Genomic DNA, 19,475 nt, shown 5'->3' with positions numbered 1-19,475 from the left:
TTGGGAAACCTCCTCCATGCTCCTTCCACACAATTCGCTTCAAAAATGGCACCAAAAAATGGCTCCAAAAAATGGCTCCAAAAAATGGCTCCAAAAAATGGCTCCAAAAAATGGCTTCAAAAAATCGCTTACATAAATGCCTCCAAAAAATCGCCATATAAATGGCTCCAAAAAATCGCTTACATAAATGCCTCCAAAAAATCGCCATATAAATGGCTCCAAAAAATCGCTTACATAAATGCCTCCAAAAAATCGCCATATAAATGGCTCCAAAAAATCGCTTACATAAATGCCTCCAAAAAATCGCCATATAAATGGCTCCAAAAAATCGCTATATAAATGGCTCCCCTCCCCCCTGCCACTTCGAACATGCCCCCAACTCGGGAACAGGCCGCACACGCCCGCATCTCAAAAATGGAGAGACCTACTAATGAATTTCTGCTTGGGCATAGTTATGCGTTCCTTGAATTCGACTCGCTTCTCAAATACAGGCAAGTTTATGTTAAACTTTTTTTTTTCCAAGACATCCACATACTTATTATAAAAATCGATGAAGCCTGGGTGCATACACGTGTAAATAAAAACGTAAGCATTTTTTACACAATTTAGAATGTCTTTTTTGTTAATGTATGAAATGTTATTGTCATCACAGAGGAGGTAGATGTTGTTGTTCGACTTGGTCAGCGCTACGTAGTGCCCATATTCTGTTCCGGAGCCAATGTGCTTAATTAGTCCTGTTAATTCGTATGAAAAATAGCTTGCGCTTTTTTTGTTCGCGTGATTCTTCCCATTGTGTGATTCACGTGGTGAGTGTTCTCCTTTCTCACCAATCTTATTTCTTTCATTTCGATGGCCATTTTCGGTGCTACACGGTTCGTATTGGGGAGGAAGGTGATCCTCCTGCCCATTGAGATACTCCACCTTAAAGTTAAAAAGGGCTCCCTTCAAGCTGAAATGCTTCCTACTTGCGTTAGCCCGGACGTGGAAGTACAGCGTCTCGATGTCCTTCGATATGCTCAAAAGAATGTCGTTGTAAAATTTGGAGAATTTTATTTTGTTCAGTTCTTTTAGGATTCGTTTTTTTGTTTCCATGATGATGCTTCTGAGGTGTGAGGGGGTCAGCTGATTTTTTATTTTCCTCTTGCACACTTCCCTTTTCAGCTCGGCGAAGATGTGCGCAATTTGGTTGAGGACGTGCGGATTGGGGCGCGCGCCCGGCGGGGCGTTCCTTTGGTCACCTCTTACGCCGCTTTGCTGCCCGTTCGCTTCGCCGTTACGCTCCTCATTCACTACACCGTTTTGTTGATCACTCGTTCCCCCCGTGGGCGGGTTCGCCTTCTCGTACAGCGCTATCACATTATTGTTAAAATTATTTTGAAACAAGTCGTAGTAGTTGTTAACATATCCCTTCATGTCCAGGTACAAGGGGTAGGAAATAGGCTTATGATTTTTCACCACATTAAATTTAGAGTTCATAAAGAATCTTTTAATTTGTATTGTCAGTACTCTTGGGAGTTTATTAATAACACACTGTTTCGTGGCTTTTTTTTTCTTCCTGCATTTGTCACAGTAGTAACCATTATCACCCATGAGGGTTTCCTTAGACAAATATTTCTTCAGTGCTTCTTCTAAATTGTTAGATGAGCTGATATCCAATGAAAGCTCATAGTACTGCTCATATTTTAATGAGACGTGGTTGCATTTTGTGCATATCGTTATGTTTTTGGTGACCCCTGTAAACATTTTCTGTATATAAATGGAAGACGCAAAGGAAGACTTCTCCAATGAGCACAGGAAGTAACGCAAATACTCATGAACATCTTCCTGGTACCCAACAATATAATTATTACATATGTATTTTTTTATATAAGGGATGAGCATATTTTTTATTCCACATTTCTTGGAAATAATATTGCAAGCGAATTGTTCGAACAAGCAATAGAAGCAAAATACGCTGACTTTTTTTTTTTCACAATTTAAAGAATGTAATTTGTTTAACAAATCTTTGCAGATGTAGGGGATTCTCACAATGGTCTGTATTATGCTGTTGAAGAAGCAAATGTTCTGGCCATAATTGTACAAACCCGCGCCTCTGGACACAAAGAAGGACGAGTCCATGTTCAGCTGCACCACTTCGTTGCTCTGTTTAATTTTTATTTCCTTTAGTATTGTATATTCGCTCAGGTTCAGTTGGCTCGGACTTCCGGCTTCGTCGTCCTCACTAAGGTTTCCATTGGCATCTCCACGTTTCTTTTTTTTTTTTTTTCTTTTCCGTTTCTCCTTCTCACCCCCAATCGGTGACACCACCGCGTCCACTTCGCGCTGCTCCCCCCTTACACTTTTGCTGTACCTCTCGTCTTCATTATGTACAGTGACTCCATTGAGAGATGGGGTCGTTGCTTCCCCTTTGCTATGCTGTCCACTTTCTCGTTCTGCTTTTTGCAAAGAAGCAAGCGTCTCACCGTGTACTTTCTCAGGAACGCTCTCTTCATACATCGCCGCGCCTCCATTCGGTTTTCCTTCACCAAAGCTGCGTCCCTCACCAACGAGCGTACTGTCCCCCCCGGTGGTGCTCTTCTTTTTCTTCTTCTTCTTCTTCCTTTTCTTCTTTTTAACACTGCCCTCTGTGTACTCCCCCATACCATTGCCTTCAATTGGGGATGAACACTTTCCATTTGTAACGTCCTCCTTCCCCTTAACTACCCGCTTCCCCATCGATTCGAACTCCTTCCTACGAACAAAGAGCTCAGTCCTTTGAATGGACACGACTGTCGACGTTTCATGCGTGTGGCATTTGTCTTCGCCGATCTGTGAACCTGCGTCCTTATCAACGCTGCTTTTCCTTTTAAAATCAAATGGCATTCCTTCCTTTTTTATTTTTTTTACGATTTTTATCTTTTTCATTTTTTTCATCTTTTCGAACTTTTTTTTCGAAATGTTTTCCTTTGTTTTCATTTTGGACAACAGGACGTTCCCCCAATTTGTTGTGCGCACCTTTGGGGGGCGCAGCAACATCTGCTGGGCGCATTTTTTCACTGGGCTTATGTTCCCTCTATTGTGTCCTTCCTCCCCCATAGTAACCTTGCCTCTCTTTTTGGCGCTCTCTGATGATACCTCGTCTGGCCTCTTAACAAAAAAGTCATCCTCCCCATGGTATACCATTGCTCCTTCCGTTTTCTTTATGCCTATCCCATCTGTATTACCTTTTTTACTTGTGCGTTTTTTTGCTTTTTCTTGTGAAGCACTTGTTCTCATTTTTACGTATCTCCTAAACGGCTTTCCGATAAAGTAATACCTACTGAATGTTCTGTTAAAGATTCTTCTGAAACATTTTAGTCGAACCGTGGGGGGGGTTGCCCTCCTGGTTTTGTATTGCACTTGCTTCGTGGAGCCCTCGCTGGGGTTTACACGTCCAGTGTGGACACTGTCTACACTAGCAACACCGCCGTCATTATCACTCCTCAACGATTCCGTACCTCCGTGCTGTGCAGGTGGGAGGAGGAACCCCTTTGCGGCCTCTACCTGCACAGTCCTCTTCTGACCCTCCGTATTGCTTACCCCGGAAGAAGTTAACTCCGGAGACATATCACCCCCTTTACCATCTCCCAAATTGTATTTACCTAAACCGGCATGGTGGCATCCACGCTGATGATTCGTTTTCCTCAAATCCTCCTCACCTGTATGTCCATCAACATACACATCATCCCTTGTGCACCCAACCGTTGTAGACTCCTCCTCTTCACATGATAATTTTTTATCACTTTCTTTTCCTCTACCATTGTGTGGCTCTTTTAAATTTTGTTCTTCGTAAAATTCAACATAATCGCTTGACAAAGAAACGTGTATTTTCCCATAAGGCCGGATCATAATTCTTCTTGTGATAAGTTATATATTCATGTACATGCCGAATGGTAGGTAGGCCTATTGGTGTGGCAACCGGGTGTGATGCTCCAGCTGATTGCTGTTCAAACCAATTGGTACGTTTATCCATTCGTACATACACACCGAACACAAGCATCTGTCGCATTACCGCGTCGTTGATCGGTCAGGTGAATCCTTTACCGGAATGGGAAAAAATAATAAAATAAAAATGATCTTCGGCGTTTTCAATGTCCACGTTGTATCATTCTCTTCTGGTTCATCAATTCGAGGGGTATGCCGCTGCAGTTATACACGTGGGTGGGTGTGCGAAGGATACGCAGCACGGGTTTGGTGTGTGCACGTAGAAGGGGTCACGTTGTCCTACCGCTTCCTACCTACATGTATGCGTGCACCTGCCCATACGCTCGTTTATCGCAACCTCAGGTAGCACAAAATTCACGATAAAAAAATAGATTCAATTTTTATTTTAACAAAATGGGTAGGTTATTTAAAACCTCAAAGGTGCAATTTCTCTCTGTTCTTCTTTTTTTTTTTCTTGCTACTTCATAAAATTGCAAGTACAGTATACACACAAAATTCGGCGAGGTTCTTATCGGCATAAAACCAAACGTAGGTATAAAAATGCCCCAACTTAGGAACACACATATGTATTTTTTTTTTAATATAGTTTACGGGGAACGAAAAAAAGAAGTAAAAATGGAGGTGAGTTAATGCAATGGTGGTTTAAAAGTCCAAACGGGTTGAAAAAAAAAAAAACAGGTGCCGTTTGTAGCCCCTCTATATTTTTTTTTTTTTTCCCTCAATAGCTTTTTCTCACAAGAAAAAGGCATCAATGCATGCATACACACTAATGCTCGGGAGTATATATTCTTCGTATACCTTTTTTTTTTTTTTAACCACCCGCAGATCGTTTAAGCATAAATTGTATTATATATGTATATACATGTGCTGCCTCTACATACCTGCGCCAAATGGCAATTGTTTTTTTCAAATGCCAAATAAACACCCTTGCGCCTTTTTTTTTTAAATCTAATTTTTTTTAGCAATCAGTCGTAAAAATAAAAAAAACAAAAAAAAGATAAAAACTTGTAATACAATCGAATTAAACAGTTTTGGCTTATTGTTTTTTTTTTTTTTTTTTACTTCTCTGTTTTTGTTTATTAATTTTTATAAAAACAATACCATGCTATTGTAGCGAACAAATAAAACCCTATACCCAAGATGGGCAATGTTTGAAAAAAAAAAAAAAAAAAAAAAAAAAAAAATGCCTGGCGATTATTATAGGGGCACTACGTTTTTTACTACTTCATTTTTTTTTTCACAACATCGGCTAACGGCTTGCTGCATCCACAATTGAACTCTTTTTTAAAAGAAATCTTGTTCTCGTGCATGACGTTTTGAGGACACCCTTTTTTAAATTGTCACTTTTGTGGCCCTTTAATTATAACTGCTTGTTCTATACCATTTTGCAATTTTGTTCACATTTTTGGCCAACCCCTTTTTTTTTTCTTTTTTTTTTTTTTGACCATGCCAACTGCATATGAAACAAAATCAAACGTGGCTAGATGCGAATGGACGAAAAATATGCCATGCTGCGCGTAGCATCGAGAAGGAACCAAATTATTTATATCAACATAAAATAAAAGCGTCGTACTGTTCATTGGGACAACGCGTTGATTGGTATGCAGAACGATGGCAATTTTTTTTGGGAGCATATAAATACGCCTTTTACTCCGCTTTACGTCTTTACATTCTCATCGCTCCCCCTTTGAATTTGCAAAATGATGCGTAAAAAAAAAGACGATGACCATGTGTCTTGTGACTATATCAGGTGGTACCAATGGGCGAGAACACGGGGGGCGACATAACGGAAAGTATTATAAATTGCTCGTTCACTTCATGCAGGGAAAAAAAAAAAAAAAAAAAAAAACCAATCCAAATCGAGGGCAACTTCCCTGCCCAACTCCATTATGTGCACATAAATAGCTTAAATATAATCACGACGAAAATAACCAATCGGAACCATATGTCCGCGTTGTATGCCCTAGTACGCATGTTAAAAAATGTAAATTTTTTTATGTACATTATTTAACAGGGCAAAAATGAGACGTGTAACATGTGTGCACATGGCTCATTTCTTGTGGTGAGGTTAAAACTTCGTCCCACTGATTTCTTCCGAATTGTCACCATCAGACAGAGGGGGCATGGGAATAAATCCTTTCGTTCACATTATGCTTTAACAATTTGTAATTTTATAAAGGCAATCAAAAATGTTTTGAAAGGGGTTCATAGTTAAAAAAAAAAAAAAAAAAAAAAAAAAAATTGTGTCGCAGCAAAATTGACAGCAACATAATGTGCTGGTGTGGAATAGAAGGCCAATGTTGCTGACATGTGAATAGGGAGGAGATACCAACTTCGACGATGCTACGCAGAATACAGGGAAGCGACGCATGAGGTTGAAGTGGCGGTACGGCGACATGCCAAAGCATGGCATAAAAAACGCAGAACAAATGGTAAGAAAAGGTACGTATAAAAAATATATACATATACATGAAAACGCGCTGCCGTGATGCCGTATCCCAACTCATAAAATACACAATCTGAAAAATTTTTAAATATTGTTGTTGTAAAAATGTCACAAGCAAAATACATTTTTAATATTGTAACAAATGACAAAAGGGTGTTGTAATAACAAAATTAATTATCGCAATTCTTCCCCAAATGTACATTTAGGGTCCTCTAGGAATTGTTAATTTTTGCACACCAGGGATTGAGCGGAATGATACTTCTGTCGTTCTGGGCCCCTCCCTACGTAGTACCTGTGCCATCACATAGACTTGTGGTTGCAATTTGCACGTGAAGCCTTTTGTGTGTGGTTCGTCTTCATGTCACCAGCGCATACCACAAACAAGCAGCACATGGGCACACCGTTACATATATATATATATATGCATATGCTCACACGTAATGCTTCAAAATGAATATAGCGTTAAACACAAATTCTATGCTTCACATCATCCCGCCAAGCACTTCCAAGATCACTGCTCTGGTGGGGAGTTCACATTGGGAGGGGGAAAGGGCAACTGGCCTTGTATTTGCGGCATCATCCTCTGCTGGTCATTTCCGACATTCCCCAGCGGCTGATTCATTGGTATGTTCATGGGCATCATTGGTCGATGACCGCCCATAGGCATATTGGAGCCTCTAAAATTGGGGTTCACTCCTGGTGCTAAATTTTTGGACGTTCCAGCGTTGAGGACCATCCCCGTTGGCATATTGCCCATGGGGTTGGCCATATTGGGATTGAAATTGTTTTGAAGCGGAACGAAATTATTCATTGGGATTCCTCTGCCTGTTGCCATTCCTTTGTTCAGCACATTTGTCATGGACTTTTTATTCACAGGTGCTCGCTCGGCTGTAAACGAGACAATGTTTTCCCCTCGAATGAGGATCAAGCCGATCACTCGTTTGATTTCCTGCGGGGGTGGTGGTTGTACACAAAGTGTATAAACGAAGTGAGACATGAATTTTGTTCTCACACCGCAGTGCATGCGCAGAGGTTGTCACAAAACTAATGCAGTGTGTAACAGATATGCATCAAATTAGGCGAAAGAGGGGTGGGGGCGTAATATAGTTGTTGTGCTCGCAATTTGGCATGCATAGTGTTGTCCTACATGACGCGACTCCCCATTAATGGCACACATAAGTATACGTACGACGCAGCTATGGAGGGAAAAGGGGAGCTAAGCAAGGATGATTTTTATGTGCCCTTTTCCCTCCATAACTACGTTTAATTATATATTTATTATTTTTTCCCCCCGGCAGTACACATGTAAACTCTCTCAAACACATACCTTGGATGAATTTTCCTGACTCTTCACCCTTCTGAATTCTTCTGCATCGACTAACACAATGTTCATGTGCCTATCATAGGAGAGGAAGGTGCCGACGAAGTACCTGGTGTCACTTACAGTGACTCTCACTCTGTACTGTAGCCAATTTTCTAGCCTCGAATTCTTCCCCATTGTGTTCTTCTCAAAGTCGTCCTTTTTCTTTTTTTTTTTTTTTTCTTCTTCTTCTTCTTCTTATGCGGCCTACGCTTGTAAGCTTTAGCCACCTCTCGTTGTTTTTTTCTCTTTTCTGTTCTCACTCTATATACTTCTTCTTTTTTTTTTTTTTTGTTATCATATCAAGGGAGTACTTTTAAAATTGAGAAAAAAAAAAAAAAAAAAAAAAAAAAAAAAAGGGAAGTATAATATTTTTGCTTCCACTTTGTTTTTTTTTCCCCCCCGTTCGGTATAAATTTTGTTGTTACCGCTTTTTAAAAAAGGTGATTTTTTTTTTTTTTTTTTTCAATTTCCAATCTGTGCAGCTTAACCTTTTTGGGGATACATTGGCTCCAATGGGATTATTTTTCCCAGCTAGTGGCAGAGTATTGCTTCAACAAATTGTTCTTTGTGCGCACCCTTTATTGAAGCCTCATAAGGAGTATGTGCGGGGAAGTATTTTTTTTATAACCACATGGCACGATATTATTCACATGTGAGAAAAAAGCACACCATGGTATGCCCAATCCGCTCCGTCGCGCAGAACGTGAAAAATTACAACAAAATCGGACCAAAAAAAAAAAAAAAAAAAAAGGTTTAGCACGAAAAAAATTGTTTGATGAGCCATCTCGTTTTAATTACAAAAATGAGAAACATATAAATATGTGTCGAAACACGCACGCTTTTATAAAATTCCCCTCTCCCCATGGGTATGCACAGAAGAAGGGAAGGTGAATTATAAACCCTTGCGGCATACGTGCTATTAATGCCCACTGGGAAATAAAAAATAAAGTAAAATAATTCATAACAATATAATGACCAAGAGCAGATGACCTGCATTTGAGACACCCCGAAAAAAAGGGGAAATTTTGATGAGCGGTTAATGTAACATATGTTGGGGGACAGCAACGATTTGTTTTTGAGCAAACTGGTGTGACGAAATTTTTGCACAAATTGAAAAGGACAGAGAAATATGTCTCATTTGGACGCTCCGCTTTACTGGAGAGTGTGTCTAGGGCGATAAGGGGCCAAACTTGGGGAAAAGGAAATTAAAGATTTGATAATAGTGGTGAACATATAGCACCCGGATGTTTCCCTTCACAGCACTTGGCAGGAGTTCGTAATCCTGTGCATTGTCCCTGGGTATGATTAGGGTTCGTATTCCGAAATTTCTCGCAACGATCATTTTTTCAACTAGCCCCCCAATCTTCACCACATGGCCGTTAAGGGTAATCTCCCCAGTCATGCACACGGAACTACTCACAGCCGTTTTTAGGTAGTAGGACACAATGGAAGTAACGAAATTCACACCTGCACTGGGCCCATCTTTCTTCACATCGCACTCGCTCAAATTGATGTGTAAATATTGACCCTGAAAAGTGGGAACCACCTTTTTCATCAGATGGGTGGCAAGGGTATTCGCTATGAGGATGCTTTCTTGCATGATTTTACCCACGTTTCCGGTAATAACAATTTGGTAGGGGTCTGGCGGCCAAGTTCTCTCCAGGTGCTTGATCCCATGCGTACCTTCACTTCCCTTCTGTATCGCAAAGGGTGGGTTGTCAGCGTCAATGAAGGGGGGCTCCACCATATGTGATGAGGTGGGGGCTGCAGCCATTCCGTGGTGACACACATCTTCTCCACCACGTTTCCCCAATTGGGAAGAGCGCAACAGCGCTGATGGGTGCATCGTCTCGTCCGCCATGGCGAATTGGTTCCTACGCGGGGTAGGTTGCACAAGGAGCAGTTCCTCCCCCTGAGCGGTATTCCTTAGAAAGGCGTCCGTGCAGTGCACGTTGGAATTTCCCCCCGCTAGGCCAACCACTTCTATTGTGACCACCTGTCCGCCATCCTCCGTAAAAGCGAGCGACTTGATCATGCCCTCATTCCTGCAGGGAATGGCTTGAACGCCTCCCCGCTGCCGCAGAAAATCAAAGCTCACATATTTGTGCAAGACGTGCAAATTGTGGACCCCCAAATCGACCCTCCCAGTAACCCCTTTTAACAACATGAAGGCTCTCTTTTTGTATATATTATAAACAAGAGAGTAAAATTGCCGTATGCCATTCTCGTTGGTATAATGTTGGATAAGGTAAAGGAGTAGTTCTTCCGACATGTTCAGATGTACATTCGTCACTTTAGTTTCTTCCTGCAATTTTTTTTCCAAGTAATTTTTAAAAATAAAAATTTTTTCCTCATTGGTGTAGGGATACACATTTACAATTTCCATTCGATCTAGCAAAGTTTCTGGGATGTGCTCCACCGAGTTAGCGGTGCAAATAAAAAAAGCTCTCTCCAAATTAATGGGGAAATTTACATACACATCTTTATACGCCTTATTCTGTGAGCTATCTACAAGGTTTAGGAGAGTAGAATATAGGTTGCCATTTGTAAAGGACATTTTATCTATTTCATCCAGGACGATTAAGGGGTTCATTACATTTGTTGAAATGAGAGCTTGTACGATTTTCCCCTCGTAGCTATTCACATACGTTCTCCTATGCCCAATGAGCTCATTCATGTTAGTAATATTGTTCATGTTAATTACATAGTGGGGGAGTTGTAACGCCGAGCTGATTGATTTACAGATGGAGGTTTTCCCAATGCCCGGACAACCAACAAGGGTAAGTATTTTAGGTTTCACATTTTTGTTTAGTATATACAAGCCTACATATTCTAAAATGTATTTCTTCACTTGCTGCATTCCGTAGTGACTTTGTGTTAATGTCCTTTCGCATGCACTTATATCTTCACAAAGAGGTGCATACTTTCCAAAGGGGATGCTCAACACCGTGTTGAGGTACTGGTAGGTGGACGCATAATCATTGCAGTGTTCATTGTACAAAGCGAATTTGTTAATTTCGCGTAGGATAGCAGTGGAAGCTTCCTCATCCATATGACTCCTCTTCGATTGAAATTTGGCCAAAAAATTATCGCATAAAATTTCGTGGTCGGTTTTTTCTCCTATTTTTTTTTTCAAATTAGAAATGCACTCCCTTATCATTAGTTTCTCTTTCTCATCATTAAATTTGTTTTTTAAATTTGTCGATAATTCTTTCTTCATTTTTAACAAAAGAATATCTTCATTTAGTAGGTCCAAGCAGGTGGCTAGCTGATCCTCTATATCCGTTTTTTCTAGCAGAGCCTGAAGGGAATTCCTATTCCCCATGGTTATGCTACCTACCAGGTTCACCAAACTGTATACATTTTTCACATCATAATATTTTAACAATAAATTATATTCAACACTGCACGCACTATTTATTTGTATTATTTCTTTTATTTTGTCTACGACCTCCATTTGGTAAGCTTTTATTTGCTTTCCATTTCGCGTGCAGGATATGTGTTCCTTAATTACGTCCACATGGGCTGTATTCCCCTTGACCCACTTTTCAATTTTCACCTTTTCCGCAATTTCAATGACCACTCGATGCATATGTTTGGATTGATCCAATAGGGACCCCGTCCTTTCGTCTCGCTCCTTCCCATCATGGGAGTCATCCCTACTACAGACTACTCTTTCTGTTCTATCCAATGCGCTACTCTTTTGGGGAATCTTCTCTGCTGGGCTACGTCTCCCCTCCGTGTCGTTTCTGGGCTGATCATCGTTGTAGAGGACCTCTCGGATAAGCCCTACCGATCCGCAGTGGTACACATCTTCTACATCGTTAATGAAGGATATGTCTTTCTTCAAAACGGTTTTTCCTCCGACAGGCATATCCATAATAAACTGTGCGTCTGTAGAGAAGCCTCCTACTTGCTCATTTTCCACATTTTTTAAAAGAAAAAGTCCTATGTGTGCACTTTTTTTTTTGCATTTTTCGAAACTCTTCACAAGGTTTCTATCAGCATTTAGCACGTAGGAGAGTCCAGGAAAAAGGGGCTTATTAAGCAGAGAAAAACACTCCACTTCCTTTGCCCTAATAATTGTGCTAACCGGTTGTGTGTCTTTCTTTCCTCGCAGCTTTATGGATCGGTAGTATTGTCGACCTGTTCTGCCGAATTCACTTCTACATTTGAGCAAAACATATATGGGGCGCATGGTTACACACAAGGGTACGGCCCCCCACACATATACACCCTACTTCACTCCTACCTGAAGGGGGCCTGAATAACTCCACACATGTACATCACTTCACCGTAGCAAGGTTCCCCAAACAAAAAAAAAAACGGCTTATTTCGTATAATCGTTGGAACTGCTCCTCTGTAAGCGCAAAAACGCTTCTACAGAATGCAGCGCCGGTGTACAATTTGTTTTAGCATATAACGCGCGTGCTTATTTAGTGTTTCCAGAAGGCTTCTTAACGCCGTAAAGTAAGTTTAAATGCGAAAAAAAAAAAAAAAAAAAAAAAAAACTCACTGTTGCGACATGGAAGCATCTCCGTTGTCGACACAAAAACGGGGTAAGCTGACACATTTGTAGAAAAGCGCTCCAGGTGATCTGGGTTTTCCTGTTCAGGCGAAGAACCCGTTTTTCATTATTTTTTTTTTGTTTTCTTCTATTTTATTGTTCCCCTCACTGCGGCAACTCCCACTTGATTGGCGCCATGCCGTGGCGCTTGAGAATCTCATTGCACTTGTTAAAATGGTCGCAGTTGGCAAAGTGCCTCACACTTAAGGGCGATGGGTGTCCCGCCTTTAAAATAAAATGCTTCTTGGTGTCGATTTTGGAGCATTTCTTTATGGCAAAGTTGCCCCATAGCATGAAGATGATTTTTTCCTTTTTCTCATTTATAATGTTTATGACTTTATCGGTGAAGGTTTCCCATCCATAATTTTTGTGTGAGGCGGGTTTATTCTCCTCCACAGTTAGAGATGTGTTTAGTAGGAACACTCCTTGCTCTGCCCAACTAATTAAGTCTCCATGATTACTAGTTTGTTTTATTTCTTTTAACATGTTTTTCAGACTTGGCGGGATTTTAATACCAACGGGTACAGAGAAACACAACCCCATGGCTTGACCCTTCTGATGGTAGGGATCCTGACCTACAATCACTACTTTTATATTTGATAGGGGCGTTTTTAAGAAGGCATTAAACACTAGCCGAGCTGGGGGGTATATCACTTTAGTTTTTCTCTCCTCCTTTATCTTCAGATACATTTTTTGAAAATAACTTTTTCGTAACTCGTCTTTTAAGTGCTCGTACCATTCTGCGTGCATTAGGCTTTTTATTTCTTCGGCGTACGGGTAGGTAGTTGCTGCCACACCGATTGTTTCCTTCAAGGTAGATACTTCGGCCATGTTTGTGTCCTTATTACCGGCTACCACCTCTTCCATGTTTGTCGTCTCCTTCAAGGTACCTGCGTCCTCGTTGATTGCCACCCCATTAACAGTGGAGACCTCATCGAGAGCTGTTCCAACCCCCACACTGTCGTCTATCTTCCTCTTCTTGGTATCATTATCTGCCGCCTCCAACTCCTCAACACAAGTACTCGTAACGGAATCGGACGAATTATTCGTCCCACCCTCATTACTCGTAATTATGCTTTTTTTTCTTTTAACAGGGAAAAAACTATCAATCGTTTTCTGAACTTTTATTTTATTCATTTGGACGGGCCCTTAAAATGGGGATCACAAAAGAGATAAATCTTGAGACAATTTTTGAAAAAAAAAAAAAATTAAAAATAATCGTCGTGGCGACAAATTGGGGAGTATTCAAATGGAGATATTTAAAAAAAAAAAAGTTAGACACATAAGCAGACTGTCAAAAAAAAAAAAAAAAAATCGCCAAATTGACAAATTCGCACAAAAAAAAAAAAAAAAAAAAAAAAAGTGAAAAAAAGTGGACATACTACCCCAACTAGGGAATACTTAAAAAGGGGGGGAAAAGAGGCTTACGAAATACGGGGTGACAGAAAAAACAAGTGATAGTTGCTAATTTCTTCTGTGTGCCTTTTTTTTTGTTTTCTTTTTTACGTGGTCTCTTCATATATGGAGGCCCTTTGGTCTCACTGCATAGTTAGCACAGGAGAAAGTACGTGTGGCTCGATAAAACTGTGAGTTTAGGCAGAAAAAGTTGTACGCTAACAAGGATTAGTGGAGCATTTCTCAATTGAGAACGAGATGGAAACGAAGGGGAAAGGGGGGATGTGCAAAGGTGTGTCCCCCACAGCACTGTGCTATGTATTACCCTTATCTTAATTTGTTCATTTTCGTTACGTAGTAGGAGATAAATCAAAAGTGAATTTTCCTGAACTGCCACCTGGTAATGTATGTCTCTTGCGATGTATGCATTTGCACAAAAGTTCCTTCCCTGTTTCTTTTCATTTTGCAAAGCACGGAGTCATAAAGCAAAAGGAACTGTAACAAAATTGCTAATCGAATGGTAGTCGAAAAAAAAAAAAATTCATCTGATATTATTTCCCTTTTGCACATCCTTTTTGCGCTGAGTGCAAAATCGCAGAGCATGCGCAGAAAGTTGCCAAACAAAAATGTGTGAAATTTTCACTTTGTTAAGGAAAATGCAGGAGGTGATACATGCAAATGGGTAATGACGAATGCAAATTTATTCATGTTGTTTTATGGCTTTTCGATTCAGAGAAACTGCACAAAAATGTAGCACATACTTTTAGCATGGTCGGTCGGGACACCGTTGCGCTTAAGTCCATGTTTGGTTTATATCTTTTCTTTGATTCCCTTTGTTTATTTCTTTAATGTTCGGACACACAGTTGCGAAAGTGTGAAATAATCTCTAACCGTTTTTCGCACGTCTAAATGGTTTCGCGGCGCAGTGTAATATCGACGTGGTCTTTCGAAATATAGCCCAATGTGTAACAACTTACCCTATTTGAAGCATGGTCATGCATGTTTTTCTCTTTTTTTTTTCTTCTCCCTGTTCTGTAACCCCCCCCTGTGTGGCTCCAAAAAAGCGTCAAAAGAATAGTTGGTCGTACGGGTGGCTCTATCGAATGCATTTCCGCGCACAGCTTTTTGGAAACTCATGTAAACGCGCGGACTTTTCCCAAATGGGATTTTGCATCCCCCATTTGGGGGAGTATGTATATGCGCATGCATACATACATATGTACATATGTACACCATTGTCACCCGTCTATATGCTCAAAACATTGCGAATTTGCGTAGCCATTTTTTGAACCTTGTTGGAGGGAGCGAATATCAATTTTACACTTTTCACGATTTTTCCAAACATCCATTGAGTCAGCTGTTCCATTTTTTTTTTTTTTTGTCCAGCCATTTTTACGCGATTAAATTGCATGTGCGTCAAAATTGCCTGACCTGTGAATACACTTTTTAGCTGTTGTAATACGGAAATTTTTTTTTTTCCATTTCGAATGTAAACAGTTAAAAAGCGTTTCAAAGTTGGAATGAACATCTTTTCGATTATCTGAAAATGGGTCTTCTAATTTTTTTCACAGACATGACACAGTTGTTTTAATTTGTCCGGGGGGTGTCCGCATTCAATTTGCGCGTCCTCCTGTACAAAATGTGGCGATAGCACAGTTAAGAGAAGCAAAAAAAAAAAAAAAAAAAAAAAATATGCGCACATTTGAAACGGCTATACACCATTTGGTGTAATTCCCCCTCAGCGCAACGTTACTCCCACTTTTGTCCATCCTTCTGATGTGGCATGGGTCCAACTACGCTACGCAAACATTTGGCGAATATGTTTGCACAGGGGTACCTTTTGTTGCGTCATTTTTTGTTAGGGAAAATGCGTTTTTTCATGACCATCCCCTTCTACATATCATACACGAAGACAAACTCCTCGACTTAGTCTACCCCCATGGGAAACGCAGTCTACTCCGAAAGCAGCTCTTCGTGCGCTTCTCGCCAGCGTAGTGAACAAAAGAGTGGTAGTGAAAAGGCCAAGCGTGCTGGCAGTGACAATGTGAGAAACAAACACGAATCAGGCTATACGCCCAATGGAAAGATCCCCCAATATCGCGAAAATAACAAAAACGATCTGGAATTTTTGAAAACGAAAAATAGAGCAAAGAGATACAAACCAAGCAAATGTTTACTACGAAATTGTACCTTTATAGTAAATTACAAAATTAACAATACTTTTTTCCCCCTCATGTTGGAATTAAAAAATGAACCTCAGTGTAAGATAGTAATTGTGGACGGAAGCAGAAACACCATTGTTAAGGAAATATTAATTAAGGACATCCAGGTTATTGAAAGCTCTATTAACACCATAGACATTTTTTTAAAAGTAAATGACGAATATACAGAAGATAAGAAATTCATTTTATGTAGCTTTGAGCTGAAAAATAATGAGGAAAAGGCTGCCTTCATTGATAATATAAGAATGTTATACGGATTGGACGTAGTAGAATATGGGACAATAAAATATAACAAAATCAACACAGAAGAAATTGAGGAAAAATATGTCTATGATAATAATATACTGAGTAAAGAAAACAAAAGTAACATTCAATCTTTACTGGACGATATTAATAATAATCTGTACAGCAATTGGGACGTTTATGAAGAAGGCCTCATCTTGGAGCAGAAGAGACTGAACCAATTGGAAAACGAAACATTACATTTGGGAAAGGTACATAACCCGATAATCATCCTAGGAGATATGCAAGACGGAGATGTTATAAAAGTGAAAGAATTAAATTCCATGCAACAAGGAGATGTTAAAAAAAAGGAAAATATATCATACGATGATTTTACCCTTATTGAATGGTTTCTCTCGAAAAATGTGGGGTCCCCCACACACTTTAGAGAGCACCCAATTCATTGTGGTAGCCATTTTTTGATCAAGTCTTATATGATAGGTTATTTTGTCCAAGCTAAGGTTTCCAAAAATGTATACATTAATGGGAAAAAAACCTTCGTTACTTCTGTTAGCGTAAAAGGGCCAGTTACGATGAATGACAACACCGCAAAACAGGTGCTAAAGCATTTGTCCAACGCGACAGAATCGATAGAAGTGTATCTTGCACCCTCCGATATTTATAATATATTTTTTTCTGTCATGGAATCGAGAATTAAAAAGCTACTGGGCTTATTTATCTTTTACCCTGCTCACATTTTCATCATGCGGAAGGGTCTGCGATTCGCTATTACGCTCAACGGGGAAAGTTACTCCGTTGATTATTTGTGGGATTCTTTTTACTTAACTAAAAAGGACATTTTGTTTGATAAGCCACAGGATTTTGTTCCCACGTACATGGACACCTCTGACATTCACTTATATTTCGTAACGACCAGGTGAGGGGGAAAAAACGGACGAGGGTGAACTGGCAGGGAAGGGATCCGACCCCTCCCCGTGCAATTTGGCCTAAGTGTTTGTTCGTATATTGTTCACGTTTTTTCATCATATAATTCTTCATTCGCGCCGACCACACATTTTTTTTTTTTTTCCACCTCATTTAGTCTCGATGGGGAAAGGATAAAATCCGTAATACGAACCAACTCAAACAACGACAAAGACGTCATCTACGCGACTGTTTTTTTTTGCAAGTATCAGAAGGGGCTACGGGTTAGACATGGAGCGATGCGGAGCAGAGCATGGGGGGGAAACGTGCGCATGGAGCTTCGTACATATTTGTGTCCCCCGTCTTTTGCACTGTCCAGACATCCCGTCTTTTTTTTTTACACCCTTCCTCTCATTTGTTTCCTCCCTAACCTTTCCCACCTGCAGTCGTTAGACGAATTCATGCGCGACTCCCTGGCAGGGTCATACAAGAATTTTATAAAAAGATTCCAGAACATGTTCGTGCAGCTAAAAGGAGAAAACTTACAACAAATCCGGTTGGTCAGCGTGTACAAATAGGGTGCAAGCTTTCTCGAATGAACAAGTAGGGGTTGCGGCAGGCGTCTGTTCACACGTCAATGCGTGGGTTTGTACAAGGACACGTTTGTGTTACGCCAATGGAATTGTATCCACATGACGGTAAGCGCTTTTATGTTACCTACCTATGCTGGGAAATATCTTTTCAACTTCTTTAAATTGTGGAGACGTAACACAAAATTACAATCCTACATTAGCGTAATTTTTTTTCCACAAATTGGCTATTTGAGGAAGAAAAGAAAAAAAACTTTCTTTGTATATTTTTGCGCACTTTTTTTTGTGTTTTTTTTCGGCGTCATTTTTTCACCATTCTTTGCATCATATGGTGCGCCGTGCCCGCCTGTTTGTTTTTCTCCGTAATATGTGATGCTTCCTTTCACCACCATGTTTTTTCACCTTGGGCACGCATAAATCTTTAGTACGCCATTTTGCATGCTATATTTTGCATTATAAAAAATATACATACTTTTTTTTTTCATCCATGGCGCGACGTAATTAATTTACGTTTACATAGCTACCGCTCGTTTGGCAGAGAAAAACAGCGGCATAAAACAGTCGCTTTTTTTTTTTTTTTTTTTCATAACAAGTTTGGTACGAATTATGCCCAAATCCAATTCGTTCAAAAGCGTTTCAATGAATAGTCCTTCTTAAGCTTTGGAGGAACCCCTGACCCCCCGTCAAATACAAAATGGAAGAAAAAAATTATTACGAACATATGAGAACTTTGACGCACGCGACATTTTGTTTCGAGAATGAGGACCATACTTTAGGTAAATCATCAAAAAAAAAAAAAGGCAAAAAAAAAGAAAAAAAAAAAATTGAAAAAAGACTCCTGACGGGTTGCGCATCTGATGGAGGACAAAATTTTTTTCCAGTTGCCCTTTTTAATGGAGCGTCTAAATGATGCGCTACCAAAGCGGACGCCTCCATGTACATAAATAACTGCTTGTGTATAGTGGATTATACTTGTTGCGCAAACGGCGCATGTTCGGTGAACGACAAAAAGATTACCTGAACTTGTGGTAATGGTGGGCCTATGCATGGGAGATAATTTAACTAATACATTTCTCCCAGTGGCATATCATCAAACATGTACCTGACCAGCGCGTGGGACACACCCGTGTATAAGTACATACATGCTAACTTTTTTTAATCCTTTTTGTTTATATTCGTTTTCACCCATTGCTACTTTGAAGTATACCGTTTAAAACACATTTTGACAATTTTTATTTTCCCCTAACACAGGCAATTGTTTACGTTGCATTTTGCTGCAAAAGGAGGGAGTGGAATTCGCGGGGTACACCGTGCCGCATCCTACGCAAGCGGAAATTAACCTGAGGATTCAGACAACGGGTAAAAATGGGAATGGAGTGTGTCTGCGTGGACGGTTCCGTGGCCAGGCGCTAAATGCGTATACGTGTGTATGTATTTAAATATGCACCTTTTATTTCGTCTATATACCCGATATGCTTCTTTATTTTTTGTACTTTTTTTATTTTCCCCGTTCCCCATTCAGGCGAACCGGCCATAAATATTCTGAAGGATGCCCTAGATGAGCTGTCCAACATGTGCGACATTATGTTGAACAAGTTTGATTCCGTGGTGAAATGAGTTAATTTAATTTATTTAAAAATTTTTTGTCGTTCCTTCCCTTGTATGTTTACGTATTTTTAGCCTATTAATTGGGGGGGGTACTCCTTCACCTCTGTTAGGTTTTTTTTCATCCCGTTTTTTTTTCTTCTTTTTTTTTTTTTTTTTTTTTTTTTTTTTTTTTTTT

General features: G+C 40.0%; 6 protein-coding genes across 6 annotated transcripts; 2 read left to right on the top strand and 4 right to left on the bottom strand.

Moving 5' to 3' along the window:
* Window positions 1–408: 408 nt before the first annotated feature.
* Window positions 409–3,867, bottom strand: AK88_00563 (uncharacterized protein; the record flags this gene model as incomplete). The annotated part of the gene is made up of 1 exon (XM_012478211.1): window positions 409–3,867. The coding sequence occupies one exon, from the start codon at window positions 3,865–3,867 to the stop codon at window positions 409–411; it is 3,459 nt and encodes a 1,152-aa protein (XP_012333634.1).
* Window positions 3,868–6,920: 3,053 nt separating this feature from the next.
* AK88_00562 (uncharacterized protein) lies at window positions 6,921–7,907 on the bottom strand (the record flags this gene model as incomplete). Its single annotated transcript, XM_012478210.1, has 2 exons — window positions 6,921–7,358; window positions 7,737–7,907. 2 exons carry the CDS (start codon window positions 7,905–7,907, stop codon window positions 6,921–6,923), a joined length of 609 nt encoding a protein of 202 aa, XP_012333633.1.
* Window positions 7,908–8,940: 1,033 nt separating this feature from the next.
* AK88_00561 (ATP-dependent protease La) lies at window positions 8,941–11,970 on the bottom strand (the record flags this gene model as incomplete). Its single annotated transcript, XM_012478209.1, has 1 exon — window positions 8,941–11,970. One exon carries the CDS (start codon window positions 11,968–11,970, stop codon window positions 8,941–8,943), a length of 3,030 nt encoding a protein of 1,009 aa, XP_012333632.1.
* A 474-nt stretch (window positions 11,971–12,444) lies between these two features.
* On the bottom strand, window positions 12,445–13,476 carry AK88_00560 (uracil-DNA glycosylase; the record flags this gene model as incomplete). Its single annotated transcript, XM_012478208.1, has 1 exon — window positions 12,445–13,476. One exon carries the CDS (start codon window positions 13,474–13,476, stop codon window positions 12,445–12,447), a length of 1,032 nt encoding a protein of 343 aa, XP_012333631.1.
* A 2,197-nt stretch (window positions 13,477–15,673) lies between these two features.
* AK88_00559 (uncharacterized protein) lies at window positions 15,674–17,680 on the top strand (the record flags this gene model as incomplete). Its single annotated transcript, XM_012478207.1, has 3 exons — window positions 15,674–17,115; window positions 17,281–17,386; window positions 17,549–17,680. The coding sequence occupies 3 exons, from the start codon at window positions 15,674–15,676 to the stop codon at window positions 17,678–17,680; spliced, it is 1,680 nt and encodes a 559-aa protein (XP_012333630.1).
* A 706-nt stretch (window positions 17,681–18,386) lies between these two features.
* On the top strand, window positions 18,387–19,309 carry AK88_00558 (uncharacterized protein; the record flags this gene model as incomplete). The annotated part of the gene is made up of 3 exons (XM_012478206.1): window positions 18,387–18,468; window positions 18,944–19,051; window positions 19,215–19,309. 3 exons carry the CDS (start codon window positions 18,387–18,389, stop codon window positions 19,307–19,309), a joined length of 285 nt encoding a protein of 94 aa, XP_012333629.1.
* Window positions 19,310–19,475: the final 166 nt, after the last annotated feature.

The sequence above is a fragment of the Plasmodium fragile genome (assembly GCF_000956335.1).
Source record: "Plasmodium fragile strain nilgiri unplaced genomic scaffold supercont1.4, whole genome shotgun sequence".
Classification (NCBI taxonomy): Eukaryota; Apicomplexa; class Aconoidasida; order Haemosporida; family Plasmodiidae; genus Plasmodium; species Plasmodium fragile.
Note: the sequence above shows the minus strand (reverse complement) of the source record. Positions and strands in the feature narration are given on the sequence as shown.